Here is a 25,956-nt window from a genome sequence, read left to right as displayed (position 1 = left end):
CCTCCTCACTCTCTGAAGACCTGGACAAAATCACAGACTGGTCAAACAAGTGGAACATGTCTTTCAATCCTGACAAATCTCACACTCTTACTATGTCTCTCCGAAAAGATCGACTGGACAACCCTCCCATCTACTTTCTCAACAATCCTCTCCAAGAAGTTCTGTCGCTCAAGATTTTGGGTCTCACTATCTGCCATGATCTTTCTTGGGAAAACCACATTTCCAAGCTGGCCTCCAAAGCCAGTCGCCGACTGGGCATCCTCCGTCGTGCGAAGTCCTTCCTCGGCACACCTGAGCTCCTCACCACATACAAGGCTTTCATCCGCAGCTCAATGGAATACTGTTCTCCCCTATGGGCCGGTGCTCCTGCCTCACACCTAGCTCGGCTTCACGCTGTTGAAACCAAAGCTTTCAGAATTATTGGAATCTCCCGCGATGAAGCTATCTCTGAGGGCCTTTCACTCACTCACCGCAGGCAGGTAGGTGGTCTTTCTGTCTTCTACCGACTCCTCTCCGGCCTTGCACCCCCAGCTCTCTCTGTGCTCTGTCCCCCAAATATTCCTACAGGTCGCACAAGATCTGCCAGCAACCCTCTGATGGTTAAACTGCCGAAATCTCGGCTCTCCGCTCACCTTCACTCTTTCATTCCTCTTTTCTCCCGCCTCTGGAACAAACTCCCTCACTCCCTTCAATCCCACTCCTCCCTCCAGGTCTTTAAAACAGCCGTTCACCACCATCTCTTATCTTCCCCCATCCAAAACCTTGATCTTTTCTACCCCCGCTAATTCACCCCAGATCCACCTTGTTTGAAATTCCAACTTCTTTCCTGGAAGTCCTGGCAGTGTCCATATGTTTTATACCTCTCCCACTGCCCCCCCCCCCCCCAAAGCCCTCGCCCTCTCTCAGATCTCTCGATGTCTCCATGTCTCTCGGTCCCTGCTCTCAAATGTTGTGTTTGTGTCCTTCCCCCTCTCTCCCCATCTTGTCTACCGCTCCCTATGTTATATGTTTTATGTGTCGGTTTGTCTTTCTGTGTGATTAATGTTCGCTCTTTCACGAGCCTCGATATTGTATACAAAAAAAAAAAAAAAAAAAAAAAAAAAAAAAAAAAAAAATGACACTTAGTCATTTTAATCATTTTCAATGACGCTTAGTGCAAAATAAAAGTTTAATAAAACAACAATCTGTGCATAAATATGCAGAATAATAACGAGACCGTGAATTAAACACAAATACATTGTAATTTATGAACCAGAAACTGGTGCACCTCGTGGTATAGAGTAAAGAACATACATTACAGTCCAAAGCGTCATGGAATGTTTAGTATGTGAAGTATATAATTCGATTTTGGTTCAAGTCTGGATCCAAATCTGAACCATCATTGGGATGCAAACTGTAAACTGTGTTTAGAGTGATTCGGTTTGTCTCGCTAGGTACTTTTAATCTGCCATTGTTATGGCGAAATCTGTGATTTAAATCGTCTTTCAAACATCATTTTCATCATTTAGCCGAATGAGTGGAAATGTAGAAATGGTCAACTATAATTGTCCTGTTCCTGAATGAAAATCGGACTCGTGGAAATATAGGAATACAGTATGAGAAATATCCTTGCTTGAGAAGTCACGGATTTGTATGATTTACTGTTAGTACATTCTAGCATCGTCAGCAGTGATACATGGCGAAATCTATTTAGGTTCCCTGGGGTTTCTGTTCATGCACACAAAGCATTTTGGGGTGGATTACGTCATGGAAATGCCTGATAGTTAAAACCGCTAAAGATAAAACCAAGGACCTATGGGAAAAGGTGGGTTAGGTTTTTCAGTTTCAAGAAAATTGAGAGGAAGGTCGGCAGCAGCCAGAATAAACACATCACAATTGAAATAAACATGTAAAATAAATTATAAAACATGTTAACATTAAAATAAACATGTAAGTAAAATAAATTAAGTACAAAATAAACAAAAACACGAGACTTTTACCATTTGTAATTTACTCCAAAACAGCAATGTGATGTTTACAAAACTGACGTGGGTGAGGGTAAGAACATTACATATTCTGCCGTAAATATAAAACACAAAATCTAGCTTGGGATGATAATGCTGTTCGAGTGGGGAGTAAGGGTGAGGCAAGGGTAGGGGGAGAAGGGGATGGAGGTTAGAAATATGCAGATGTAGAATTTGTGATGGCTGTTAGACCATCAGCAGCTGGTTGAAGCACTGCTGGTGCTATCGATCCTTGAAAAAAAGCTGATTATGGTGGATTGTTTCACTTTAATTTGCAGGCTCCTGTAATTTTCTTTATAGGGCATCATAACAGCCTCCAACACCCTTTTACATTTTCTGCTCCTCTCCGTGAATGGATCGATCACAAAATCCTTGTCAGCCATGGCCTTGCCCATTTGTAACACCTCTGCCAGCATCTTGGTCGTTAGAGTTTCCAGTACCATCACCTCCTCCTCATCATCATCATCACTCTCTTCACTCGAGCGTACGAGTTCTTCCAGATCGTCCTCCGTTAACTCCTCTTCATGGGAATGAAGGAGAACCTCCAGATTTTTCTTTTGGATGTCCTCAAAGCCCTCTCCTCCAACATCACGTGCCACACTCCCAATCCTTTGGACCTCTTCATCCCACCGAGGTGAGGCCCTTGAAGTCATGCACCGCTAACTCCACAATTTTCTCCAGCATGGATTCCATGTCGTTGGCTTATTCTATTCAAGAGATTCCTTAATGAGATAAATACAGTCAGCAATGTTGTAGTTTTTTTTTCCAGCAATCGCTGACTGTCAACCAAGGATCACTCTCCATCTGATCCAGTAGCCTTTCGAGGGAGCGGCGGATGTCATCGGACTTGAATGTCGCACAGAGAACTTGGTCCATTGGCTTCAGGAGGGAGGTCGTGTTGGCAGGTAAGAAGACGACCTCCACATTGGGGTGAGCAAACTGCAGGCTTTCTGGATGACCTGGCACATTATCCAAGAGAAGTAAAACTTTGAAGGCAAGGTTCTTCGACCCCAGTTATTTTTCCCAAACCCCAGGAGTGCCTTTGACTGTGACTTCCCCTCCACCCACACTTCTTGTCTATCTGTGTGGTGTACCATCCTCCAAACAATGATTACTCCATCTACAGTGCCTTCAGAGTATTCACACCCTTTGTTTTTTGACATTTTGTGTTACAGCCTGAATTTAAAATGGATCAAATAGATTTTTTTTTAACACTGATCTACACACAATACCACATAATATCAAGGTGGATTTTTTTTTAGAATTATTTACAAAGTAAAAAAAATGAAATACAGAAATATTTAATTTACATAAGTATTCAACCCCCTGAGTCAATACTTCAGAGAAGTGCCTTTGATAGGGATAACAGCTTTGAGTATTCTTGGGTATGTCTGTATCAGCTTTGCACATCTGGATTTGGGGAGTTTCTCCCATTCTTCCTCACAGATTTGCTCAAGCTCTGTCAAGTTAGATGTGGAGCATTGGTGGAACAGCAATCTTCAAGTCTTTCCACTTATTCTCAATGGGATTCAAGCCTGGGTATTTTGTATACAAGATCGAGGCTCGTGTAAGAGCTAACATTAATCACACAAAAATAAAAAACGGACACATAAAACACATAATAAAGGGAGCGGGAGACAAGATGGAGAGAGAGAGGGAAGCACACAAGTACAACAGCAGAGAACAGGGACATCAGATCTGTGGGAGGGAGAGGGCTTGGGGGGCCGAGGGTAGGGAAGCGGGGGGGGGGGGGGGGTGGTATAAAACACATGAACACTGCTTGGACTTCCAGGAAAGAAGTTGGTATTTCAAAAAAGTGGATCTGGGGTGAATCAATGGTGGTAGAAAAGATCAAGGTTTTGGATGGGGGAAGATAAGAGATTGTTCTAAAGACCTGGAGGGAGGAGTGGGATTGAGGAGTGAGGGAGTTTGTTCCAGAGGCTGGAGTAAAGAGGAATGAAAGAGTGAAGGTGAGCAGAGAGTCTTGATTTTGGCAATTTCACCAGAAGAGGGTTGCAGGCAGATCTTGTGCGACTTGTAGGAATATTTGGGGGACAGAGCACAGATAGAGCTGAGGGAGCTAGGTCGGATAGGAGTTGGTAGAAGACAGAAAGACTTCTGTCTTCCTGCGGAAAAAAGCCTGCGGTGAGTGAGTGAAAGGCCCTCACAATCAGCTTCATCGCGGGAGATTCCAATGATTCTGAAAGCTTTGGTTTCAACAGCGTGAAGCCGAGCTAGGTGCAAGGCAGGAGCACCAGCCCAGAGAGGAGAGCAGTATTCCATTGAGCTGCGGATGAAATCCTTGTATGTGGTGAGGAGCTCAGGTATGCCAAGGAAGGACTTCGCATGACGGAGGATGCCCAGTCGGCGACTAGCTTTGGAGGCCAGCCAGCACCCAAAAGCTTGAGTGACGGAACTTATTGGAGAGGATTGTTGAGAAAGTAGATGGGAGGGTTGTGCAGTCAGGCTTTTCGGAGAGACATAGTAAGAGTGTGAGATTTGTCAGGATTGAAAGACATGTTCCACTTGTTTGACTAGTCTGTGATTTTGTCCAGGTCTGCAGAGAGTGAGGAGGCTGCAGACTGCCGATCTGAGGGATGAGGAATGGAGCGTCAGAGAGTGGAGTCATCAGCAAAGAGATAGAGAGGATTTTCCAGAGTCGGAGAGATCATCGATGAAGACCAGAAAAAGCGCAGGGCCCAGAACACTGCCTTGGGGAACTCCAGCCTGAACAGGAAGGGGAGATGAAAGAAATCCGATCAGGGCACACGTTGACTACGACTAGAGAGGAAGTCCGCAAGCTCTTTGGAACTTTCAACACTCTAGAAATTGTTTTATACCCTTCCCAACATCTATGCTTCCAAAGACAGTGTTCTGAGCCCTAATCTTCACCAACGATATCTCTGACTCTCTGGAAAATCCACTTTATGTATTTGCTGATGAGTGTATCCTCTTGCGTGACATCCCTCATTCTCCAGACACGGCACGCATCTCATCATGCAAAATCACAGGCTGGTCAAACACTTGGAATACAACAACAACAACATGCATTTTAAGGCCATTTTCCCTGCTAGAGCGGGGGTTAGCCTTGCGGTCCCCATGACAATCTTCTCCATTTTGCCCTATTTTCTGCATCTCTCCTTGTTAACCCCCTTGCCCGCATTTCTTCTTCCACCATCTTTAGCCAAGTCTTTCTCGGTCTTCCCCGTCCTCTACTTCCTTCTACATTAATTTCCATCACTCTTCTCAACCAGTCACTTTCATCCTTCCTCAACACATGACCAAACCATCTCAACCTGTTCCTCTTCACAGCATCAATCACAGGCAATATTCCCATCATCTTTCGCAATTCATCATTTGTCTTCCTCTCTCTCAACGATACTTCGCACATCCATCGAACCATTCGCATTTCCACCCTTTCCAGCCTTCGTTGCTGCTCTACGTTCATTACCCATGTCTCGCTCCCATAAATCATAACACTTCTCACACATGCAGCATACACCTTTCCCTTCAGCTTCAGTGACACTCTCCTCCTCATCAGCACGCCACTCAGTTCCCGAAACTTCTTCCATGCACATCTCACTCGAGCAACCGTTGCCGAGTCTGATCCACCTTCTCCATTCAGCATGTCTCCGAGGTAGCAAAATGTTTTCACACCTTCCAGCTTCACGCCGTCTCCAAGATCCAACTCAACATTTCCTCCATCTGCAGCTCCCTCTGTGCACACCTTACATTTGAATGTAGCTGCCACACTGGTAAATGACCCTCACAGACCACTACATTTTTGATGAACCCACTCAGCACACATTGTACATTGAATGGAGTTCACTCCGACACCCTTCCTGCACACAGCACGCGGCCACTTCCCAGTTCTTTCCACCTCACCACATGCTTTACCACTTGCCATCACCTTCGTCTTTCCGATATTCACCTTCAGACCTTTTGTCTCCATACATTCCTTCCACTTGTTCATCTTTTCCTTCAGTCCATCCATACTTTCCGCAATCAACACCAGATCATCTGCATACAACAACTCCCACGGTAAACCCTCCTTTACGTTCTGAGCCAGCACCTCCATCACAGCTACAAATAGTAGTGGACTTAGTACCGACCCCTGATGCACTCCCACCTTCACCTCAAACTCACCACTGTTCCCGTCCTTCGTCCTTACAACTGTGCGCGCTCTTTTGTACATTGCCATCACTACTCTGATCAACCATTCCTCCACTCCTAACTTCCTCAATGCCCATGTCAATACTTTGCGTGGAACCCTATCGAATGCTTTCTCCAGATCAACAAACCCAAAAAACAACTTCTTCCTCTTCTCCATGTACTTCTCCTGTAACTGCCTCACAATGAAAAGCGCATCTGTCGTTCCTCTTCCTGGCATAAATCCAAACTGCATTTCGTCGATCTTCACTTTCTTCCTTATCCTCCTCTCTAACACCCTTTCCAATACCTTCATTCCATGCTCCAATAACTTTATCGCTCGGTACGAGCCACACTCCAGAGGGTCACCTTTCCCCTTGTATAGAGGGACGAGGGTACTCAGTTCCCAATCCACTGGAATGCGGCCTTCTTTCACCACCAGATTACAGATCTCTGTCATTCTCTTCACACCCCAACTTCCTGCTGCCTTCAACATATCTCCCACAACTCCCGTCGGCCCTCCCGCTTTTCCACTCTTCATTGCTTTTATCGCTTCCTCAACTTCCTTCTCAGTTATCTTCTCTGCCGGTCCTAAAACTGGGTTACTTTATTTTATTTTTTATTTTTTTGTATACAAGATCGAGGCTCGTGAAAGAGCGAACATTAATCACACAGAAAGACAAACAGACACACAAAACAAATAACATCGGGAGCGGTAGACAAGATGGGGAGAGAGGGGGAAGGACACAAACACAACATTTGAGAGCAGGGACCGAGAGACATGGAGACATCGAGAGAACTGTGGGAGGGAGAGGGCTTTGGGGGGGGGCATGGGGAGGGGGGGGGTGGGAGAGGTATAAAACATATGGACACTGCCAAGACTTCCAGGAAAGAAGTTGGAATTTCAAACAAGGTGGATCTGGGGTGAATTAGTGGGGGTAGAAAAGATCAAGGTTTTGGATGGGGGAAGATAAGAGATGGTGGTGAACAGCTGTTTTGAAGACCTGGAGGGAGGAGTGTGATTGAAGTGAGTGTGGGAGTTTGTTCCAGAGGCGGGAGAAAAGAGGAATGAAAGAGTGAAGGTGAGCAGAGAGCCGAGATTTCGGCAGTTTAACCATCAGAGGGTGGCTGGCAGATCTTGTGCGACCTGTAGGAATATTTGGGGGACAGAGCACAGAGAGAGCTGGGGGAGCAAGGCCGGAGAGGAGTCGGTAGAAGACAGAAAGACCACCTACCTGCCTGCGGTGAGTGAGTGAAAGGCCCTCAGAGATAGCTTCATCGCGGGAGATTCCAATGATTCTGAAAGCTTTGGATTCAACAGCGTGAAGCCGAGCCAGGTGTGAGGCAGGAGCACCAGCCCATAAGGGAGAACAGTATTCCATTGAGCTGCGGATGAAAGCCTTTTATGTGGTGAGGAGCTCAGGTGTGCCTAGGAAGGACTTCGCACGACGGAGGATGCCCAGTCGGCGACTGGCTTTGGAGGCCAGCTTAGAAATGTGGTTTTCCCAAGAAAGATCATGGCAGATGGTGAGACCCAAAAGCTTGAGCGACAGAACTTCTTGGAGAGGATTGTTGAGAAAGTAGATGGGAGGGTTGTCCAGTCGATCTTTTCGGAGAGACATAGTAAGAGTGTGAGATTTGTCAGGATTGAAAGACATGTTCCACATGTTTGACCAGTCTGTGATTTTGTCCAGGTCTTCAGAGAGTGAGGAGGCTGCAGACTGCCGATCTGAGGGAAGAGGAATGGAGCGGCAGAGAGTGGAGTCATCAGCAAAGAGATACAGAGGATTTTCCAGAGAGTCGGAGAGATCATTGATAAAGACCAGAAAAAGCACAGGGCCCAGCACACTGCCTTGGGGAACTCCAGCCTGAACGGGAAGGGGAGATGAGAGAAATCCATTCAGGGCCACACGTTGACTACGACCAGAGAGGAAGTCCGCAAGCCATGCATGGAGATTTCCATGGATACCATAGGAGGAGAGTTTGGTGAGCAGAGCTGGGTGCCAGACCGTATCGAAGGCACGTGATATGTCAAGGGAGACAGCTCTGATTTCCTGTTTGGCATTGAGGACCTCCATCCATTGTTGAGACAGCAGAAGCAGCATGTCCAGAGTAGAGTGACCTGGTCTGAAACCAAATTGATGATCAGAGATCAAGCCATTGGAGAAGAGGAAAGATTTCATATCCGAAGCAATGATGGATTCCATGACTTTGCTGATAATTGGGAGCAGGCTGATTGGTCTGTAGTTGCAAGGATCTGTTTTTGCACCTTTTTTGTGTAAAGCGGTAATGTTTGCTGATTTCCAGGATGCTGGCAGATGACCTTGAGCAAAGGATAGGGTGAAAAGAACAGAGAGAGGGTGAGATAGAGCGGCAGAGCAGGATTTTAGGACCCGTGGGCTCATGCCATCTGGTCCAGTTGCAGAATCAGAGTCGAGGTTTGACAAAAACTCCTCCACCTTGTCAGGAGAGAAGGTCACAGAGTCCAGGAGCAGTTTGGTTCGACTGGGAAAGGTGGGAACAGAGAGAGATGGGTTTGGGACTAAGGATTTTGAGGCAAACACAGAGTTGAGGCATTCGGCTTTGTCACGTGCGATGTCAACTGTGTGGCCATTTGAGGTAAGGGAGGGGATGGAGGGGGAACAAACACCAGAAACGGATTTGACCAGACGCCACCAGGATTTGGAGGAAGGAGACAGGTTTGAGAGTTCATTCTTGAGTGAGGAGAGATAGTGCTTCCTGGCACTCCTGAGGGTAGACACACACTTGTTCCGAGCTCGGTGGAAGGAACTGAGATTTCCTTCAGTTGGATTAGCCTTCCAAGAGGCAAAGGCAAGTTGTTTCAGGGCAACTTCCTCACCACAAGATTCAGTGTACCATGGACGGGAGGAAGGGTAAGACAACTGAAGGCGAGATGGGATAAATCTGTGCATGAGAGAGATCAGTTTGCTTTGGAAGAATTCCCAGGAAGAATTGATGTCAGAGGCAGTGGAGATGGGAGACCAATCCAGACGATTGATGGCTGCTTGAAGACCGTCCCAGTCGGCCTGAGTGAAATGCCAGACTCGTCGATGCTGAGGAGGCTCTCTGAGAATGGCCAGAGAGATGTCCACTTTGACAAGCACATGATCAGAAGAACCGATTGGAGCAGAAGAAGAGCAGCAGACATTAGCAGGGAAGTTAGTCATAACCAAGTCTAGAAGAGAAGATACTCCATTGGCTGAGATCCGGGTCGGGAAATTGACAGATTGTGTCAATCCCAGTGAAGTCCTTTGCTGAGGTGCCATGACTGGTGAGAGAGGAACCCACACCCAACCAGGTGGCATGATGACAATTGAAGTCACCACATATGAGGAAGAGAGAGTTGGGATGAGTGGATAGAAGTTGGTCCATGTTGTCAGACAGTGAAATGTAGATGGAGTCATCACTGTTTGGGGGACGGTACAGAACACATATGAACAAAAGGTGGGAGCGGAGAGGAAGCCGTAGCCAGAGGTACTCCTGGGGGTGAGGAGGAGAGAGGGCAGTGCAAGGAGAGTGAGGAAGAGAGTTTTTGATAAAGATAGCCACCCCACCACCAGGCCGAGGCTCAGGTCTATCATACCGGAGGAGGGAGTAACCAGGAAGAGATATTAAGGAATCAGAGACATCTTGAAGGAGGAAAGTCTCTGTTAAGCAGATCAAGTCTGGATTGTCAGAAGCAACCTGTATGGAGAGATCAGTCAGGTTTGAGCGAAGGCCCCGGATGTTTGAGGTCCATACCGTTAATGAAGAGAGAGGGGGAGCATCGGGTACAGGACAGGGGAGGGGAGGAGTAGGGTAAGATGAAGGATGAGAGGGGGAGGTAGGGAGAGCAGTTGTTAGTGTGTCAGCGATTGCAGAAGAGTTCCAAGAAAGGGAAGGATGAGGAGGATGAAAGGTTTGAAGGTGAAGGGATGAGGCACAGAGAGGGGTTGTTTGAGGGGGGGCAGAGGAAAGAAGAAGGTTGGGGGGGGTGGAGGTATGAGATAGAAGGGAGACGAAGTGGGGAGGAGGCAGCTTTGAGGAGGAGGGGGGAGGAGGGAGAATTGGAGAGGAATGGTATGGGGGGAGATTTGAATGGGAGGGGTTGGGGGGGAGTTTTGAAGGGGAGGAGTGAGGGGGGAGTTTAGGAGGGGAAGGGCAAGGGGGGAGTTCAGGAGTGGAAGGGCAAGGGGGGAGTTCAGGAGTGGAGGGGTAGGGGGGGAGTTTAAGAGTGGCGGGGCAAGGGGGGAGTTTAGGAGTGTAGGTGCAAGGGGAGGGATTTGGATGGGAGGGGCAAGAGGGGAGTTTAGAAAGTGGATGATTAATGAAAGACGAACATTGAAAACAAATTGGGTTTGTTGTGATTTTCAAGTTAGCAATCCGGTTCAGAATGATGGAGGAGGGATGGAATGAATGTGAATTTAGACCATGTAGTGAGGGAGACGTATAAGATATTGAATTTCTTTTTTTTGAGGTGGAATGAGTTGGAGAGGAAATTGAGAAAAGCCTTTTAAATAGGAAGAAAAACAGCGTGTTGTAAAATACCACTGAGTAAAACACTGAAGGGGAAAGGTTATACATATTTAAATAATATTTAAACAGAACCGTGAACAATCTTATGTGCACAAAAATACCAACGGGGGGAGAGCCGAGAGGGACCACCACGAGTCACGTGAAGGGCAAACGGTGGATGGCAAGGAGTACTCTCTATGTTGCCATCCCATTCATTCTCTGTATTCAACAGCATTTCCATATATCTTTTCCATCTTCCTTTAATTCCATCTGGGTCGACAACGATTTGTCCCACTTAATCCTTCAAGCACCAAGGAAGGACTTTGCAAGACGGAATACACATTCCATTACTTGGAATAAATCTCTCAATTCAGAAAAATACCACACTCTCACTTTCTCGCTCCAAAAGGACCATCTGCTAACTACCACCACACCCCCCCCCCCCCCTCCCCATCTACTTTCTTAAAAATTATCTTGAGGAAGTTCAGCCATTCAAACTCCTGTGTCTCACCATCGGCCATGATCCTTGTTGGGCAATCCTTACTTCAAAGTTGGCCTCCAAAGCCAGTTGTCAACTGGGAATTTATCCGTCTTGCAAAGTCCTTCCTTGGTACACCTAAACTCCTATCTACCTACAAGCCCTTCATCTGCAGCTTGATGGAGTACTGCTCTCCCCTCTGGTCTCACTCCACTGACCCTCACACTTTGCTCAGCTTCATGCTGTGGAAACCAAGGCCTTCAAGATCATCGTAATCTCCCACATTGAAGCTGAGTCTATGGGCCTTTCACTTTCCCATCGCAGACAGGTCGGTGGTCTCCGTCTTCTACCGCCTCCTTTCTGGTGTTGCACCTTCTTCTCTATCCATGTTTTGCTCCCCTCCCCCAGGTTTCTGATGGGTACAAGTGGTCTGCCAGTAACCCAACTCTGGTGACATTCCTAAAATCCAGGGTACAATCATCATTCTTCTGGTAAATCTAAACCCATTTGTTCTTTTTTTCTCACCTGTGGAACCAACTTCCTCAGTCTGTTCAATCTCATTATTTCCTCCAGTGCTTCAAGAGAGCTGTTCACCACAATCTCAGGTACCCATGAGTTTACCAGGTACCCCATCAGTACTCATGATCTTTTCTATTCTCATTAACCTTGCCCAAGCAGGGATGTATACAACAACAACAACAAAAAAGACTGTATTTTCATATCCTTGTCATATTTTCATTTATACACCCTCAAAACATCCATCCTCTTCCTCAAGATAAAATGCGTATGAAAACTATTTTTATTACATCTTTATTTTATCAACTATCTTAATAATAAACAAATTATGTGATCAACACAATGAAAAAGGTATTATCCCCATTCTCCTTACTTGGGTGATATTCAGAGACAATGGCCTGGTAATCCAGTCCCACCCGCATTCCACCACCTGCCAATAAGGAGACAGGCGAGCAAACAAACCAGACAGGGAGAAGGCAGTTAGTAAGGGAGTGGGAGTGTCAAGGTAATGGTGTATACTTCTGTAACTATATATAGATTTAGAGCAAAATGGATGTGGCTAAAGATTCCATCCAAAAGAGTGAGGAATCTTGGACTGGCAATGGCTTGGCTTGGTTTCCAAGAGACTTCTTTTTTTCTTTTTTTTTAATGGGTGAATAAAGATAGGGCAATGCAATGGAGGAGGGAGGGGGGAGGGGAAACAGTGACGGTGAAAAAAGCAAATAAAAGAATAATGGCAGGAGATATGAGCAAAGAAAACAGAGAAAGCTGCTTCATCAAAAGGAAATAAAAAAAATGAAAGAAATAACAATGGACAGGTGGGGAGCAAGGTTAGAGTGAAAAGGAGTGAAGGAGAAGATGACAACAGCAAGAGAGAAAGAGAAAGGGTGATAGTACGTGTTGGAAAACGTCAAGGTGGTATGATTAGGGTAGGTGAGAAAAACAGTAGGTGAAAGTAAGCTCAAGTACAAAGAAGGAGGGTGGTGGTGAAAGGGCTGTCTAAGGCAGAGAAAGTTGCCTATATGCAAACATAGGAGTGGGACTGAGGAGGAACCCACCTAACCCATTCCCCTACCCCCCCCCCCCCCCCAAGAAAAACAAGCGTTATGCCTAGGTCCCCCATCGGGGAAGTGATGTGAGTTGACAAAGTGGAACACGCAGAAAACATGCTACGATATGATATTTCGCTCACAAGGGTCAGACAAACATGGAGGCGGCCATCTTGGATTTTGACATGGCGACCCAATTTTCAATAGCGTTCTTCCTTATGCCTAGATGCACCCACACACCAGAAGGTACTTCGCGTATTTTTCAAGATATTTCGCTCACAAGGTTCAGACATATATATGGTGGCGGCCGTCCTGGATTTTGACGTGGCGACCCACTTTACAATAGCGGTCTTCCTTATGCCAAGATACACCCACACACCAAATTAGAAGTTGGTACTTCGCTTATCTTTCAAGATATTCTTCTCACAAGATTCAGACATACATGGCGGCGGCCATCTTGGATTTTGACGTGGCGACCCAATTTTAAACAGCGTTCTTCCATGTGCCTAGATAACACCCACACACCAGATTAGGAGTTGGTACTTCGCTTATTTTTTGAGATATTTAGCTCACAAGGTTCAGACATATATATGGTGGCGGCCATCTTGAATTTTGACGTGGCAACCCAATTTTCAATAGCGTTGTTCCTTATGGCGAGATACTCCCACACACCAAATTAGAAGTTGGTACTTCGCTTATTTGTCAAGATATTCATCTCACAAGGTTTGGACATACATGGCGGCGGCCATCTTGGATTTTGACATGGCGACCCAATTTTCAATAACGTTCTTCCTTATGCCTAGATACACCCACATACCAGATTAGAAGTTGGTACTTCGCTTATTTTTCAAGATATTTCGCTCACAAGGGTCAGACATATATATGATGGCGGCCATCTTGGATTTTGACGTGGCGACCCAATTTTCAATAGCGTTCTTCCTTATGCCGAGATACACCCAAACACCAGATTAGAAGTTGGTACTTCGCTTATTTTTCAAGATATTCATCTCACAAGGTTCAGACATACATGGCGGTGGCCATCTTGGATTTTGACGTGGCGACCCAATTTTCAATAGCGTTCTTCCTTATGCCTAGATACACCCACACACCAGATTAAAAGTTGGTACTTCGCTTATTTTTCAAGATATGCAGGTTACAAGGTTCAGACATACATGGCATCAGACATATACATGGCGGCGGCCATCTTGGATTTTGACGTGCCGACCCAATTTTAAACAGCATTCTTCCTTGTGCCTAGATACACCCACACACCAGATTAGAAGTTGGTACTTCGCTTATTTTTCGAGATATTTCGCTCACAAGTTTCAGACATATATATGGTGGCGGCCATCTTGGATTTTCACGTGGCGACCCAATTTTCAATAGCGTTCGTCCGTATGCCAAGATACACCCACACGCCAAATTAGAAGTTGGTACTTTGCTTATTTTTCAAGATATTCATCTCACAAGTTTCAGACATACATGGCGGCAGCCATCTTGGCTTTTGACGTGGCGACCCGATTTTAAACAGCGTTCTTCCTTGTGCCTAGATACACCCACACACCAGATTAGACGTTGGTACTTCGCTTATTTTTCGAGATATTTCACTCACAAGTTTCAGACATATATATATATGGTGGCGGCCATCTTGGATTTTGACGTGGCGACCCAATTTTCAATAGCGTTCGTCCTTAGGCGGAGATACACCCACACGCCAAATTAGAAGTTGGTACTTCGCTTATTTTTCAAGATATGCAGGTTACAAGGTTCAGACATACATGGCATCAGACATACATGGCGGCGGCCATCTTGGATTTTGACGTGGGTTGCACCCACACACTAAATTCGAATGCGGTCCTTCGCTTACGCACGCACGCCCGCACGCCGCATGCACGCACACACGCACGCCCGGACGAAAGGACGGACGGACGGACACACGGACGGAGGGGAAAGCCATAGTCCCCCTTTCGCTCCGCTGAGCGACGGGGGACAAAAAAAACCTCCACATAAGCTACGCCCATGCAAGAAAACAAAATAAATAAAATTTGAAACTCAATGTTCACAAGTTATCACATGAAACCAATCTTAAACAGACCTAGATACAAGTTAGGGTGTCAGCAAAAGATGAGATTAAACTTGATTACTGAACTATCAAATCGTTTTGGGACAGAAGGTGGCTTGGGTTTATGATGAAATTAGCAATAATTACGATTACATGAACAATAACCAAGCGGTCTGAATAAAGCTCAAACACCATTGCAATTCTTATAAAGCTCCTCAATGAGATCTTTCCCCAAAACGAAATAATAAATTACATAGATAACTTCAATGGTAGCCAATGCTAGCGCAGATCTCTCCATTTCTCAAGAAAGAAAGTCTTCCTTGCTACTACAAAAGTTTTTTTTTTGTTTTTTTTGTTTTTTTTTATTTATCCCATAGTGCTAATGACATCAACAAAAAGCTGCAAATACGGGTTTCGGGAACGTTATGATCCAGTTGGAGAAGGTACTCTGGGAAAACCACAGTCATTTGAAAGTTTGCATCACATTAAAACAAACAAACAATCTTCACTAGAAGTAGAGCGCAGGCACAACCAATTGGAATTCATCAATAGGATAAAGACACATGCTCAACATTTTAACGACAAACGTTGGTTTATTCTGGGAGGGAGGAATTGTGATAGTAATTGGGTGGGGAAGGAGCCATTTGGTTGATAAGGACATGTTTCTCACTACACCCTTACCCATTTACCCCTACCTGCGAAGTATTCAAGTACAGGTGCATTCTGCTTGGGTCGTCCGCTGAAGAAAACCTTTCTTTGATGGAAGGTTGGGCCTGAGCCTTTGACCATGTGGTAAATTTCAGTTGGTTGTGCCTCTACATTATGCCAACCCCTTCTTCTTCTTCTTCGATCTGCACTGGAAGAAAGGTCAACAGAGACATCAGACCTGGGGGCTTGCACAATAAAGGAACAAAGGAATTACATTAGAATTGCATCATTAACCAAAAGTCTAATCCTAACCCACTGTTTGCATCACATTAAAACAAACAAACTGAATCTTCACTAGAAGTAGAGCACAGGCACAACCAATTGGAATTCATCAATAGGATAAAGACACATGCTCAACATTTTAACGACAAACGTTGGTTTATTCTGGGAGGGAGGAATTGTGATAGTAATTGGGTGGGGAAGGAGCCATGGTTGGAAAAATAAACCTCTAGCAGGGAAAATGGCCTTTAAAATGCATGTTGTTGTTGTTGTTGTTGTTGTTGTTGTAACCCACTGTTTCCTCTTTGAAACAATTTATCGGTTGTTCTATTGCCCACAGTCATTCTGCTCTTCCATAAGACATAGATAAGTAAAAGTAAATTTAAAATACTGATTCGATTAACTACTCAATGAACAAGTAGAGGTACATTCAAAGTACACCACCGCCATGCCAAATAAATAAATAACATATCCTTCAGCGTACGACATTTCCGGGGCTCCCTCGGCACCCGGCGATGCTGCCTTGCAGCACATTGAGATAGAATTGGAAGAGCGGTGTACAATAATTGATTGATTGTGTGAATATATTGAATGATCGTTTTTTAAGGCCATTTTTCCCCGTGAGAGCAGGGGTTAGCCTTGCGGGCCCCATGACAATCATGGTGCCCTGTTTGAGGCAATGTTTTTATGGCCGGATGCCCTTCCTGACGCCAACCCTTGGTCACCTCTTACAATGCGCAGGGATACGGTGCACCTATTCTAAACCGGGGTACACACACCGGGATCATTCATCCCAGCTAGCTGGTACTCAATTTGCCGACCTCGGAAGGATGACAGGCTGAGTCAACCCCAATGGTGTTAATTTAGCGATTGAGCGGGATTCGAACCCAGAATCCTAGGATCCCAAGCCGGCACCCTAACCGCTAAGCCAACACCAGGCTAATTGATAGATTGTGTAATTAAAATAAATAAATAATAATCGAAAAATAATTAATTTCCTGATTCATTTAGCTAATAGCATACCTAAACCACCACTGCTTCCTCCGAATCTGTAACTTTTTGAAATAAATAATCAACAAAAACATTAAATAACTAATTGATTAATTGATTAATCAATAAAACAAAAATATCTTTTATAGCCAAATAAATATCAGCTCGCTAATATCAGTGTCCAAATATCAGCTCGCTAGCTCAAAAGGTGCATGAAATATTGCCCAAATGAGAAAGAAAAGAAATAAATAATTGATTGATTGATTAATTGCGTAAGTAAAACAAATAAATAAAAATGGTAAAATCATTCATTTCTTAATCAATTGGTTAATAGCATAGATAAACCACCACCGTTTCATCCGAATCTGTAACTTTTTGAAACTTAAGTAATTAATCAAAAAATGAAATAATTAATCGATTAATGAATTAATGTATCAAAAATACTCTTTACAGCCAAAACACTCCCTTCCTCACTTCCTTCCGTACAAAGTGCTGCTTCATCAGGATGAAGTCATTGTCGTGTCCAAATATCAACTTATAGCTCAAAAGGTGTCAGAGATATTGCCCAGATGAATGAAATGCATGAATGAATGAGATGAGAAAGAAAATAAATAAGTAATTAATAAATGGATAATAATCAAGTAATTAATCAATTAATTGATTAATCAATTAATTGATTAATCAAAAAAAAAATTTGGGCAAAAGCACTTGTTCACTATTGTACTCAAATTTCAGCTTCCTAGCTCAAAGGATGACTCAGAGATCGCCCAAATAAACAAACAAAAAACAAGAAAAACAAAAGGCAACAAACAAGGAAAGAAACAAGGAAAGAAACAAGAAAACAAACAAGAAAACAAACAAGAAAACAAACAAGAAAACAAACATGGAAACAAACATGGAAACAAACAAGGAAACAAACAAGAAAACTAAGTACGTACTCCCTTCTTGCGCGCGTCATTAACGGGCCCCCGGCCCCCTTTGGCGCCTGGCGATGACGTCATGCAGCGCCTGGAGATGGAATAGTGAGGGGACGGTGTACAATACTCATGAAATTGTCTTAAGGGGATTCCTGATTATGTCAGCTTTACAGAGGAACAGTGGTGAGAAAAATGTTTGTGAACTCTTTGGAACTTTCTGTATTTCTGCATAAATTTGACCTAAAATGTGATCAGATCTTCATATAATCGAACTATAATCATTAACCAAATGTCCATCCGTCTGTCTGTCCGTCCGTCCGTCCGTCCGTTCGTTCGAAGGTACCGCAAAAACGGCTGAACCGATCGCAATGATATTTTGGGTGGGTAATCCTGGGATCTCCTGGAGTAAAATAGGCAATATTGTTTTTCCAATTTCAGCTTTGGCCGCCAGGATTTTCAGGTTTGGACTCCCGCATAACGTTATTTTCCCGGGTGCCGCACAAACGGCTGCACCGTTCGCTGCATGGCTGCACCGATCGGACTCGGTGACCTCAGACAAAGACCTTTTATAAGTTAACAAAGTAAGTTTTGTAAGATCATTACGCTCATTCTTATGCTCATTAAACGTTCATTAAACGATTACGAAAATAAAAACGAAAAACATTGCGAAATTACATTCACACCGTCACATCAAACACTACCGTGAACACAAACATCGTCACAATGAAAACATCACAAACGTTACGTTACGTAATTCAAACCGTGAACACGTTGAATATTGGAGAGCCCATTGCCCAAATTTGAAACACAATGGAATAATATTTACCGATATGAACAGTGATGTGGCTTTTATTGAAATTCTACAAATACTGTTTAGATTTTGATGATTTGCGTGTGATATGATTTAACGGATGTTTATATAAATCGTTTTAAATAAAAAACGCCTTTAATTTCTGATATTTTGCCTTTTCATTTGGGCCTCCCAATTGAAGCCCTGCCCGTAGGGCAGGTACCGTTGCTAGTTCCTAATAATAGATAGAGAACCTGATTAAGCAAACAGCACACAAAACTACTTTTTCATTTATATATTAAGCAAAATGATCCAACATTCAATTTCTTTGTCAGAAAAATTATGTGAACTTCCAGGTTAATCAGCTCAATTAAGGGGGTAGTTACAGTCAGGTGTTTCAATCAATGGCATGGCAATCTGGAGTGAGTTTGGGTGGCCCTGCCCTATGTTAAAGGAAACTTCGTTCATCACCATCAGAGTCAGGCAGGCAGGCGGTCTTTCTGTCTTCTATCGAGTCCTCTCCGGCTTTGCACCCCCTACTCTGTCCCCCAAATATTCCTGCAGGACGCACAAGATCTGCCAGCAACCCTCTTCTGGTGAAACTGCCAAAATCAAGACTCTGCTCACCTTCACTATCATTCCTTTCTTCCCGCCTCTGGAACAAACTCCCACACTCTCTTCAATCCCAGTCCTCCCTCCAGGTCTTCGAAACAACTGTTGTTCACCACATTCTCTTATCTTTCCCCATGCAAATTCACCCCAAATCTACCTCCTTTCTTTCAAGTTCCGATTTATTTCCTGAAAGTCCCTGTAGTATCCATCTTGTTTATCCCGTGTACCCAACCCCAGCCCTCTCCCTTCCACAATTCTCCTGATATCCCTGTTTCACTACTGTTGTTGTTGTTCTTACTTTTCTTCCCGCTCTCTCACATTCTTGTCTCCCGCTCCCTTTATTATATGTTCTATGTGTTAGCTCTGGACACGAGCCTCAACTGAGTATACTGTTACGGATTCATGACTTCCGTTATTGTGGTTTTCACCCACTGGACATGTTTCTGATATTATGTATTATTATTAGTTTCACAAGGTTTATTATTCACGAACGGTTATCAAAAGTTAAAAAGGATAACTAAGTGAAACAGGAAACCGAAGGAGAAGACAATGAGGTGAAGAGGGAGAAGCAGCGCGCGCAAAGTCGGAGAGGACGGTGACGTCAGCGCTCGGTAACGAGCCAGGTTTACCGACAGCCGCGAGGGGATTTTGAGTTCCTGGAAGGGACATCCGGCGATACGAATATTCGCTGGAGTGGAGAAATCTGCGTAGACAGACTTGGGGCGCTGAGATTCCGACGAATCCTTGCCTCGTCGCATCGGCTCAAGCCAGAGCCGTCAGCCATTTTGAACTCCGTGCTTCGGACACCGGTGAACGTTTGCTTCGTGTCATCTTCACCCCAACATCCTACCGTCTGTCGGGGATGAGTGGGTGCGACTGCTTCGTCTCCAATTACGTTGCGGTTTGCTGAGGGAGCGGTGAAGGTGCGCCTCTGGAGGGCGCCGTTGTACAGTTTGGCGGGAAGAGCACCCTTGCCCACTGTACACGCTTCGGATATCGACTGGAGAGCGAGATTCGGGCTTCGACCGGATTTCGTTCCATCGACCGCTGGAGCGAATCCCATTCGCCTTGGGAAAAGTCATAGACATTGAGGAGTGTCCGTTCATTTGCTGGCAGAGCAGTGTCACTTGACTTTATATAAGATATATATAGAGTGCACTCTTAATGGCCATTTGCTGTACCATATTACCTGTGTGTGATTTATAATACAAGTTTGTTCATTTATAATCATTGATGTGGTTTCACTATTGCTTTTTCAACACAGGGTAATATATTTTTCTGCCGGGGTTCCTCTCGGGGTTCGGAGGTTACCGAGACCAGGAGATTGTAGAGGACTCCATAACAATACAAAAAGAAAGGCTGGTCTTCACCACACAGGTTTGTGGAAGCGTGTCATGCCCCGATCAAGAGATTTCTGAGGATCTCATAAAAAGACTTGGCGATGCTCATCAGTCTGGAAAGGGTTACAAAACCATTTCAAAAGATGTTGGGCTCCACCAATCCACTGTCAGGCAGACAGTGTACAAATGGGTAAAATTCAACTCCATTGTTTCTCTTTTCAGGGGTGGTCGTCCAACGAAAACCAATCCGAGAGCAAGGCGTACAATAATCCAGGAGGTCACAAAGAACCCCAGGGTAACGTCTAAGGATCTCCAGGCCTCTCTTGCATTAGCTAATTTCAGTGTTCATGAGTCCACAATCAGGAAAACACTGAACAAGGAAGATGTGTGCATGGGAGGATACAAGGAGGAAACCACGGCTCTCCAATAACATTGCCGCCCATCTCAAGTTCGCCAAAGACAACCTGGATGATCCAGAAGATTATTGGAACAGTTTTCTATGGACAAACGAGTCAAAAGTACAACTCTTTAGCATAAATTAGAAACGTTATCTTTGACGAAAACCAAACACTGCATTCCAACACAAGAACCTCATCCCAATCTTGAAGCATGGTGGTGAGAGTATCATGGTTTGGGGCTGCTTTGCTGTGTCAGGATCCAGATGGCTTGCCATCATTGACGGAATCATGAATTCTGGATTGTACCAGCAAATTCTACAGGAGAATGTCAGGGCATCCGTCCACGAGTTGAAGCTTAAGAGAAAGTGGGTCAAGCAGAAAGCCAATGTTCCTAAACACACAAGTAAATCTGCAGAATGGCTGAAGCAGAAGAGACCTTGCGTTTTGGAATGGCCAAGTCAAAGACCAGACCTTAATCTAATAGAAATGGGGCAGAACCTGAAGCAAGCAGGTCATGCAAGAAAGGCCACAAATATCTCCGAGTTGAAGCAGTTCTGCAAAGAGGAATGGGCCAAAATTCCTCCAAGCCAATGTGCAGGTCTGATCAAGAGTTACAGGAAACGTTCGGTTGAAGTTATTGCTGCTCAAGAGGGTGCCACCAGTTACTGAATGTAAAGGTTCACATACTTTTTCCTACTATGATATTTAATGTTGGATCATTTTGCTCAATAAGTCAATGAACTAGAACGACGCTTTGACATTGCGACATTCATCGATATGCCTTTGCCCACATTATTACGTCATCATACATACTTGTACCAAGTTTGGTATAAATCCCTTCAGTTGTTCTCAAGTATCACATTTTCATCTGACAATGACCTCTGACCTTTGACCTCATTACACCAAAATACAACCATGCATCATTGTACATACCTATACAAAGTTTGACTTGGATCCTTCAACCGTTAAGTTATCATGGTAACAAAAAAATTGTAACTTAACATGACCTGTGACCTTTGACCTCTTGACTCCAAAAATTGAATCAGTTAGGGCGATAACTGATAATGCACAAGTCATTGCAATAGTTCACAATTATTTCCTGGGTCACTTATTGAACAACCTTATAACCCATTCTTCTTCTTTTCTTCTTTAATGGCCACTTTTGTCCTACCTTGTGGGGTGGGGGAACCTTGGCCCAAGTCTTCACGAGCCGGCCTGGCCAGACATTCGCCTAGTTAGGGCAGGAATTTGTAATTTGGCCATGGTGCAGGAGATACTCGCCTACTCTATGTGAAGGACACCATGGGATCTTTAACGTCCACCACCCCATAGTGACAGACGGGACTCCCAGTTTAATGTCCATCTGAGGCCCGCGGCACACACATTGGTGAATCACCCTGCCTGTAAAACACGGAACTGACAGTTTATAGCTGGGTCGGAATTCAAACCCAGGCGAGACAACTTAGAGGCAATGTGCGTACCTCTAGGCCATCCTGTCAGCCCAAACTTTTACCCGTTATCCTTCGTAAATCATGTTCAATAACGTTCGTGAAGATATACAGCAACAAAATGGTTTACAGAAAGTGGAGGACCTTATAACTATCTCAAACTACAAAAAACATGAAAATGGTAATTTCTCACCATTATATTGAAAACAACATCACACAACTTCCAACTAATTTCCTAGCGTCAGGTCTCAGAAGGCATTTTCACACAATGGCAAGGGGCTACTTGGGGAGGGTGACCGATAAGGGGTGGTTGGAGTTGACACCAAACCCGGACATGAAGAGATAAAAACGTCACACGTAAGTGTTACATATTTATGGGAATGTATGTGAATTACTATTCAGGTCTTTGCTTATCAATGTGTAGTCGATTAAGGGTTGTTGTGGTTGGAGGGTCAGGAGCCCTTCTGGAAAAAGAGACCGGAAACGGAAGAAGAAAGACACGAGGTCGAGAGAAGCGACGAGGATTCTTCTTCCTCGCCCCGCTCCGACGAGAGGTGGGATAGATATTGAGCCGCGTGGAAAAGCGGCGTTCCCAAGCCCGTCTGGCGAGAGGAGTTACCGGGACGTGTACCTACCCGGTGGACACGTCAAGCTGCCGTGGGGCCGTGCACCGACCCAGCGTCTGGCACCGTTCGCGGCACCGTCTACAAAGACGCGTACGGGTCGCACGTTGGGGCCTAACACGCGTTGCAAGCGGCGTGTGGCTTTTGCCTGCTTTACAGTACCCGCTTCGCGTGGCCAGGAGGGGGCTGCAGCCGTGGTTCCCGGTACGATACATGCCCGGTGGAAACACGTCCACCCGGGGTTCGTTCAACCGCCCGAGTGCGGCGAAGCCGACCATCATCTTGGTCAGGAGGGGCCCAGAGACATTGTGAGGGACAGAGACCAAAGGGGGTCGTGAGTAAAAAAGGGGACACACGTATGTAAGATGGCCATCTTAATCATCTAGGGGATTGATTGTTGAGTGTGAATTGTTGATGGTGGATTGCTCGGGGAATATATCCTTGATTGTATCATTGAAATTGTATCATTGAAATTGTATGGTATCATTACCATTGAAATATATCATTGAAAATCAGTGTTCGCTTGGATGGAATTCATATGGATTGCGTTGCGAAAGTGCATATATAATACAACTTTCTGGCGAAGTTCCTCTCACGGTCCGGGGGTCACCGAGACCAGGTAGTCACCGAGGGGACCACGTAACAGAATTGGGGGCTCGTCCAAATTACGATTTGCGGATTCGCAATTGGGTCTACGTCCGGGATCTAAAATTGTATAAAATAATAAAATAATATTTTTATTAATTAAAATTTATTAATTAAGTATTAATTGGTAAATTTTTGGGGGAAATTGGGGGTAAAGTATTGGGTGAAGGTTAACAGGTGTTAACGATAGGCACCATGGCGTTTGTGGCACAGAACTTTGCGGTAACCCCGAGTGAGGCGTTACTAAAGTCGGACCTCTTGAAATTGGCCAAACATTTTAACTTGGAGGTCCGAACTAATTTGAGGAAGGCAGAGTTGCAGACCACGGTGATACAATCTATGGTGGGATTAGGAACATGGGACGAGTTAGCCTGGGAGTGGCTACCCGAAGAACCAGAAGACGTTGAGCTCCGGAAACTGGAGTTGCAATTACGGAGCCAGGAACGGATAAAAGAAGAAGAAAGGAAAGCAGAAAAGGAAAGAGCAGAAGAAGAAAGGAAAGCAGAGGAGAGGAGAGAAGAGAAACAAGCAGAGGAGAGGAGAGCTGCAAGGGAACTCGAAGCAGAGGAGAGAAAAGCAGAAAGGAAATTAAAGGAACGTGACATGGAGCTTCGGCAGGAAATTAAATTCAAGGAGCTGGAGTTAATGAGAGAACGGGGAGAGGTACCACCCTTGCTGACGGGGTCGACACCTAACCAGAAAACCTGGGATGTGGGCAGACATGTGAGGCTGGTTCCACCGTTCAGTGAAAAGGAAGTCGCGAAATTTTTTCCACACTGAGAAAGTGGCTCGACAATTAAACTGGCCGGAGGAGGCCTGGACCATACTAGTGCAAAGTGTGCTGGTGGGAAAAGCTCAAGAGATTTATTCGGCGCTACCAATGGACCAATGTGCAGATTATGAAGTACTGAAGAAGCACATCCTCAAAGCCTATGAGTTGGTTCCGGAAGCTTACAGGCAAAAATTCAGGAATGCCAGGAAGAGGGAGAGTGAGACCCATGTGGAGTTTGCCAGAGTGAAAGAAAACATGTTTGATCGGTGGTGTGAATCAAAAGGAGTCGGGAAAGACTTCGAAACATTGCGTGACTTGATCCTGGTGGAGGAATTTCAGCAGTGTGTCCACGAGGACATCAAAGTGTACCTGCAGGAAAAGAAAGTACCAAAGTTGCGGGACGCAGCCACCATGGCAGATGATTATGCCTTAACCCACCGAATAGGGGTCCACAAACCTAACTCCTCGCCTAGACTTCAGCAGGGGAGTTATGGAACACCCGGTGCGGAGAACGACCTTACATGGCGGCGGCCTCGAGATGATTATGGGGACAACTATGATACCCCAACTGTTAGAAATCAGGGGGCTACGGGCCCAAGACAAACTTATTTCCCGGGGGGCCCGAGGCAGACCACGAGTTTTTCCTCCGGGCCTACTTGCGCTTTTTGCAAGAAACCTGGACATGTGATGTCCCAATGTTATGCCCTGAAAAAGGAAAATCAGGAGCGGAGTTCGACTAGTACGACTCCAAATGCAATGGCCATTGTGAGAAATCGCCATCAAAAGGGTTACCAACCATTTATTTCAGAGGGGTTTGTGTCACTGGATGGAGCCTCGACTAACCGGAGACCGGTTAGGATATTGAGGGACACAGGAGCACATCAATCTTTAATGCTTGAAGGCATTTTGCCATGGTCCGAGGAGACGGCAACGGGGGATAGTGTTCGTTTACAGGGGATCGGGGGCGGTGTTAGTGCTCCACTTCATGTCATCCATTTGGAGTCCGATTTGGTGTCAGGACCGGTCACCGTCGGTTTACAAACCACACTTCCTGTAGAGGGTGTATCTGTGGTTATCGGGAATGATTTGGCCGGGGGTCAAATTTATGGTAACCTGAGGGTTGGTAAAGAGCCCAGCAGGGAAAATAACACCACACCAGCTCGGGATGGCGACAAAAGTACCAAGTTATTTGTAGGGGGACTGAACTTCAAAACAGAGGAAGAAGTTCTGACCTCTGTCTTCAACAGATATGGGCCGCTGGTGGAAGTGCGGTTGGTAAGAGACAGGGAAACGCAACAGTCAAGAGGGTTCGGCTTTGTCACGTTTGCAAGCACAAAAGACGCCAGAGAGGCAGAGAAGAATTGGAATGGCAAGGATTTGGAGGGTCGGACCATAACAGTAGGGAAGGCATTTCGTAGGCGTCGAGAGGTCTACAGGAGAGGACAACTGGGCGGTAGTTTTGGTGGTGGCCGCAATCAATATTATTATGGAGGCTCCCTGAGTTACGGCAGCTCCCGAAGGAAGGATTGTCAAAGTAGTGGCCGAGAAGGAGACCGCTATTCATGGGACTACAGTGACAAGCGGTCCCACCATAATTATTATGGAAGTTCTGAAAAGTTGAAGCACTGAATGCGGCGGAGCCGCCGAGCCAAGATTCCTACACGGATTAACCGTGAACGCCACGTTCCTAAAGGCGTCCATGTAGTGAACTTTCATGCACGG

General features: G+C 45.2%; 1 protein-coding gene across 3 annotated transcripts in view; it reads right to left on the bottom strand.

The window, feature by feature from the left end:
• LOC137415993 (REST corepressor 3) overlaps positions 1 to 25,956 on the bottom strand; it is a 168,747-nt gene that overhangs the window by 107,867 nt on the left and 34,924 nt on the right. Inside the window, exons 2-3 of one of the 3 annotated variants that reach the window (XM_078784380.1) lie at positions 15,468 to 15,623; positions 12,035 to 12,091 (exon numbers count right to left, since the gene is read on the bottom strand). In XM_078784380.1, the coding sequence (XP_078640506.1) occupies positions 12,035 to 12,091; positions 15,468 to 15,623 (213 nt within the window). Of the gene's footprint in view, positions 1 to 12,034; positions 12,092 to 15,467; positions 15,629 to 25,956 lie in introns of all 3 variants that reach the window. The other 2 variants (XM_068101517.2, XM_068101516.2) reach the window with 2 other exon arrangements.

The sequence above is a fragment of the Myxine glutinosa genome, chromosome 9 (assembly GCF_964187855.1).
Source record: "Myxine glutinosa chromosome 9, kmMyxGlut1.1, whole genome shotgun sequence".
Lineage (NCBI taxonomy): Eukaryota > Metazoa > Chordata > Myxini > Myxiniformes > Myxinidae > Myxine > Myxine glutinosa.
Note: the sequence above shows the minus strand (reverse complement) of the source record. Positions and strands in the feature narration are given on the sequence as shown.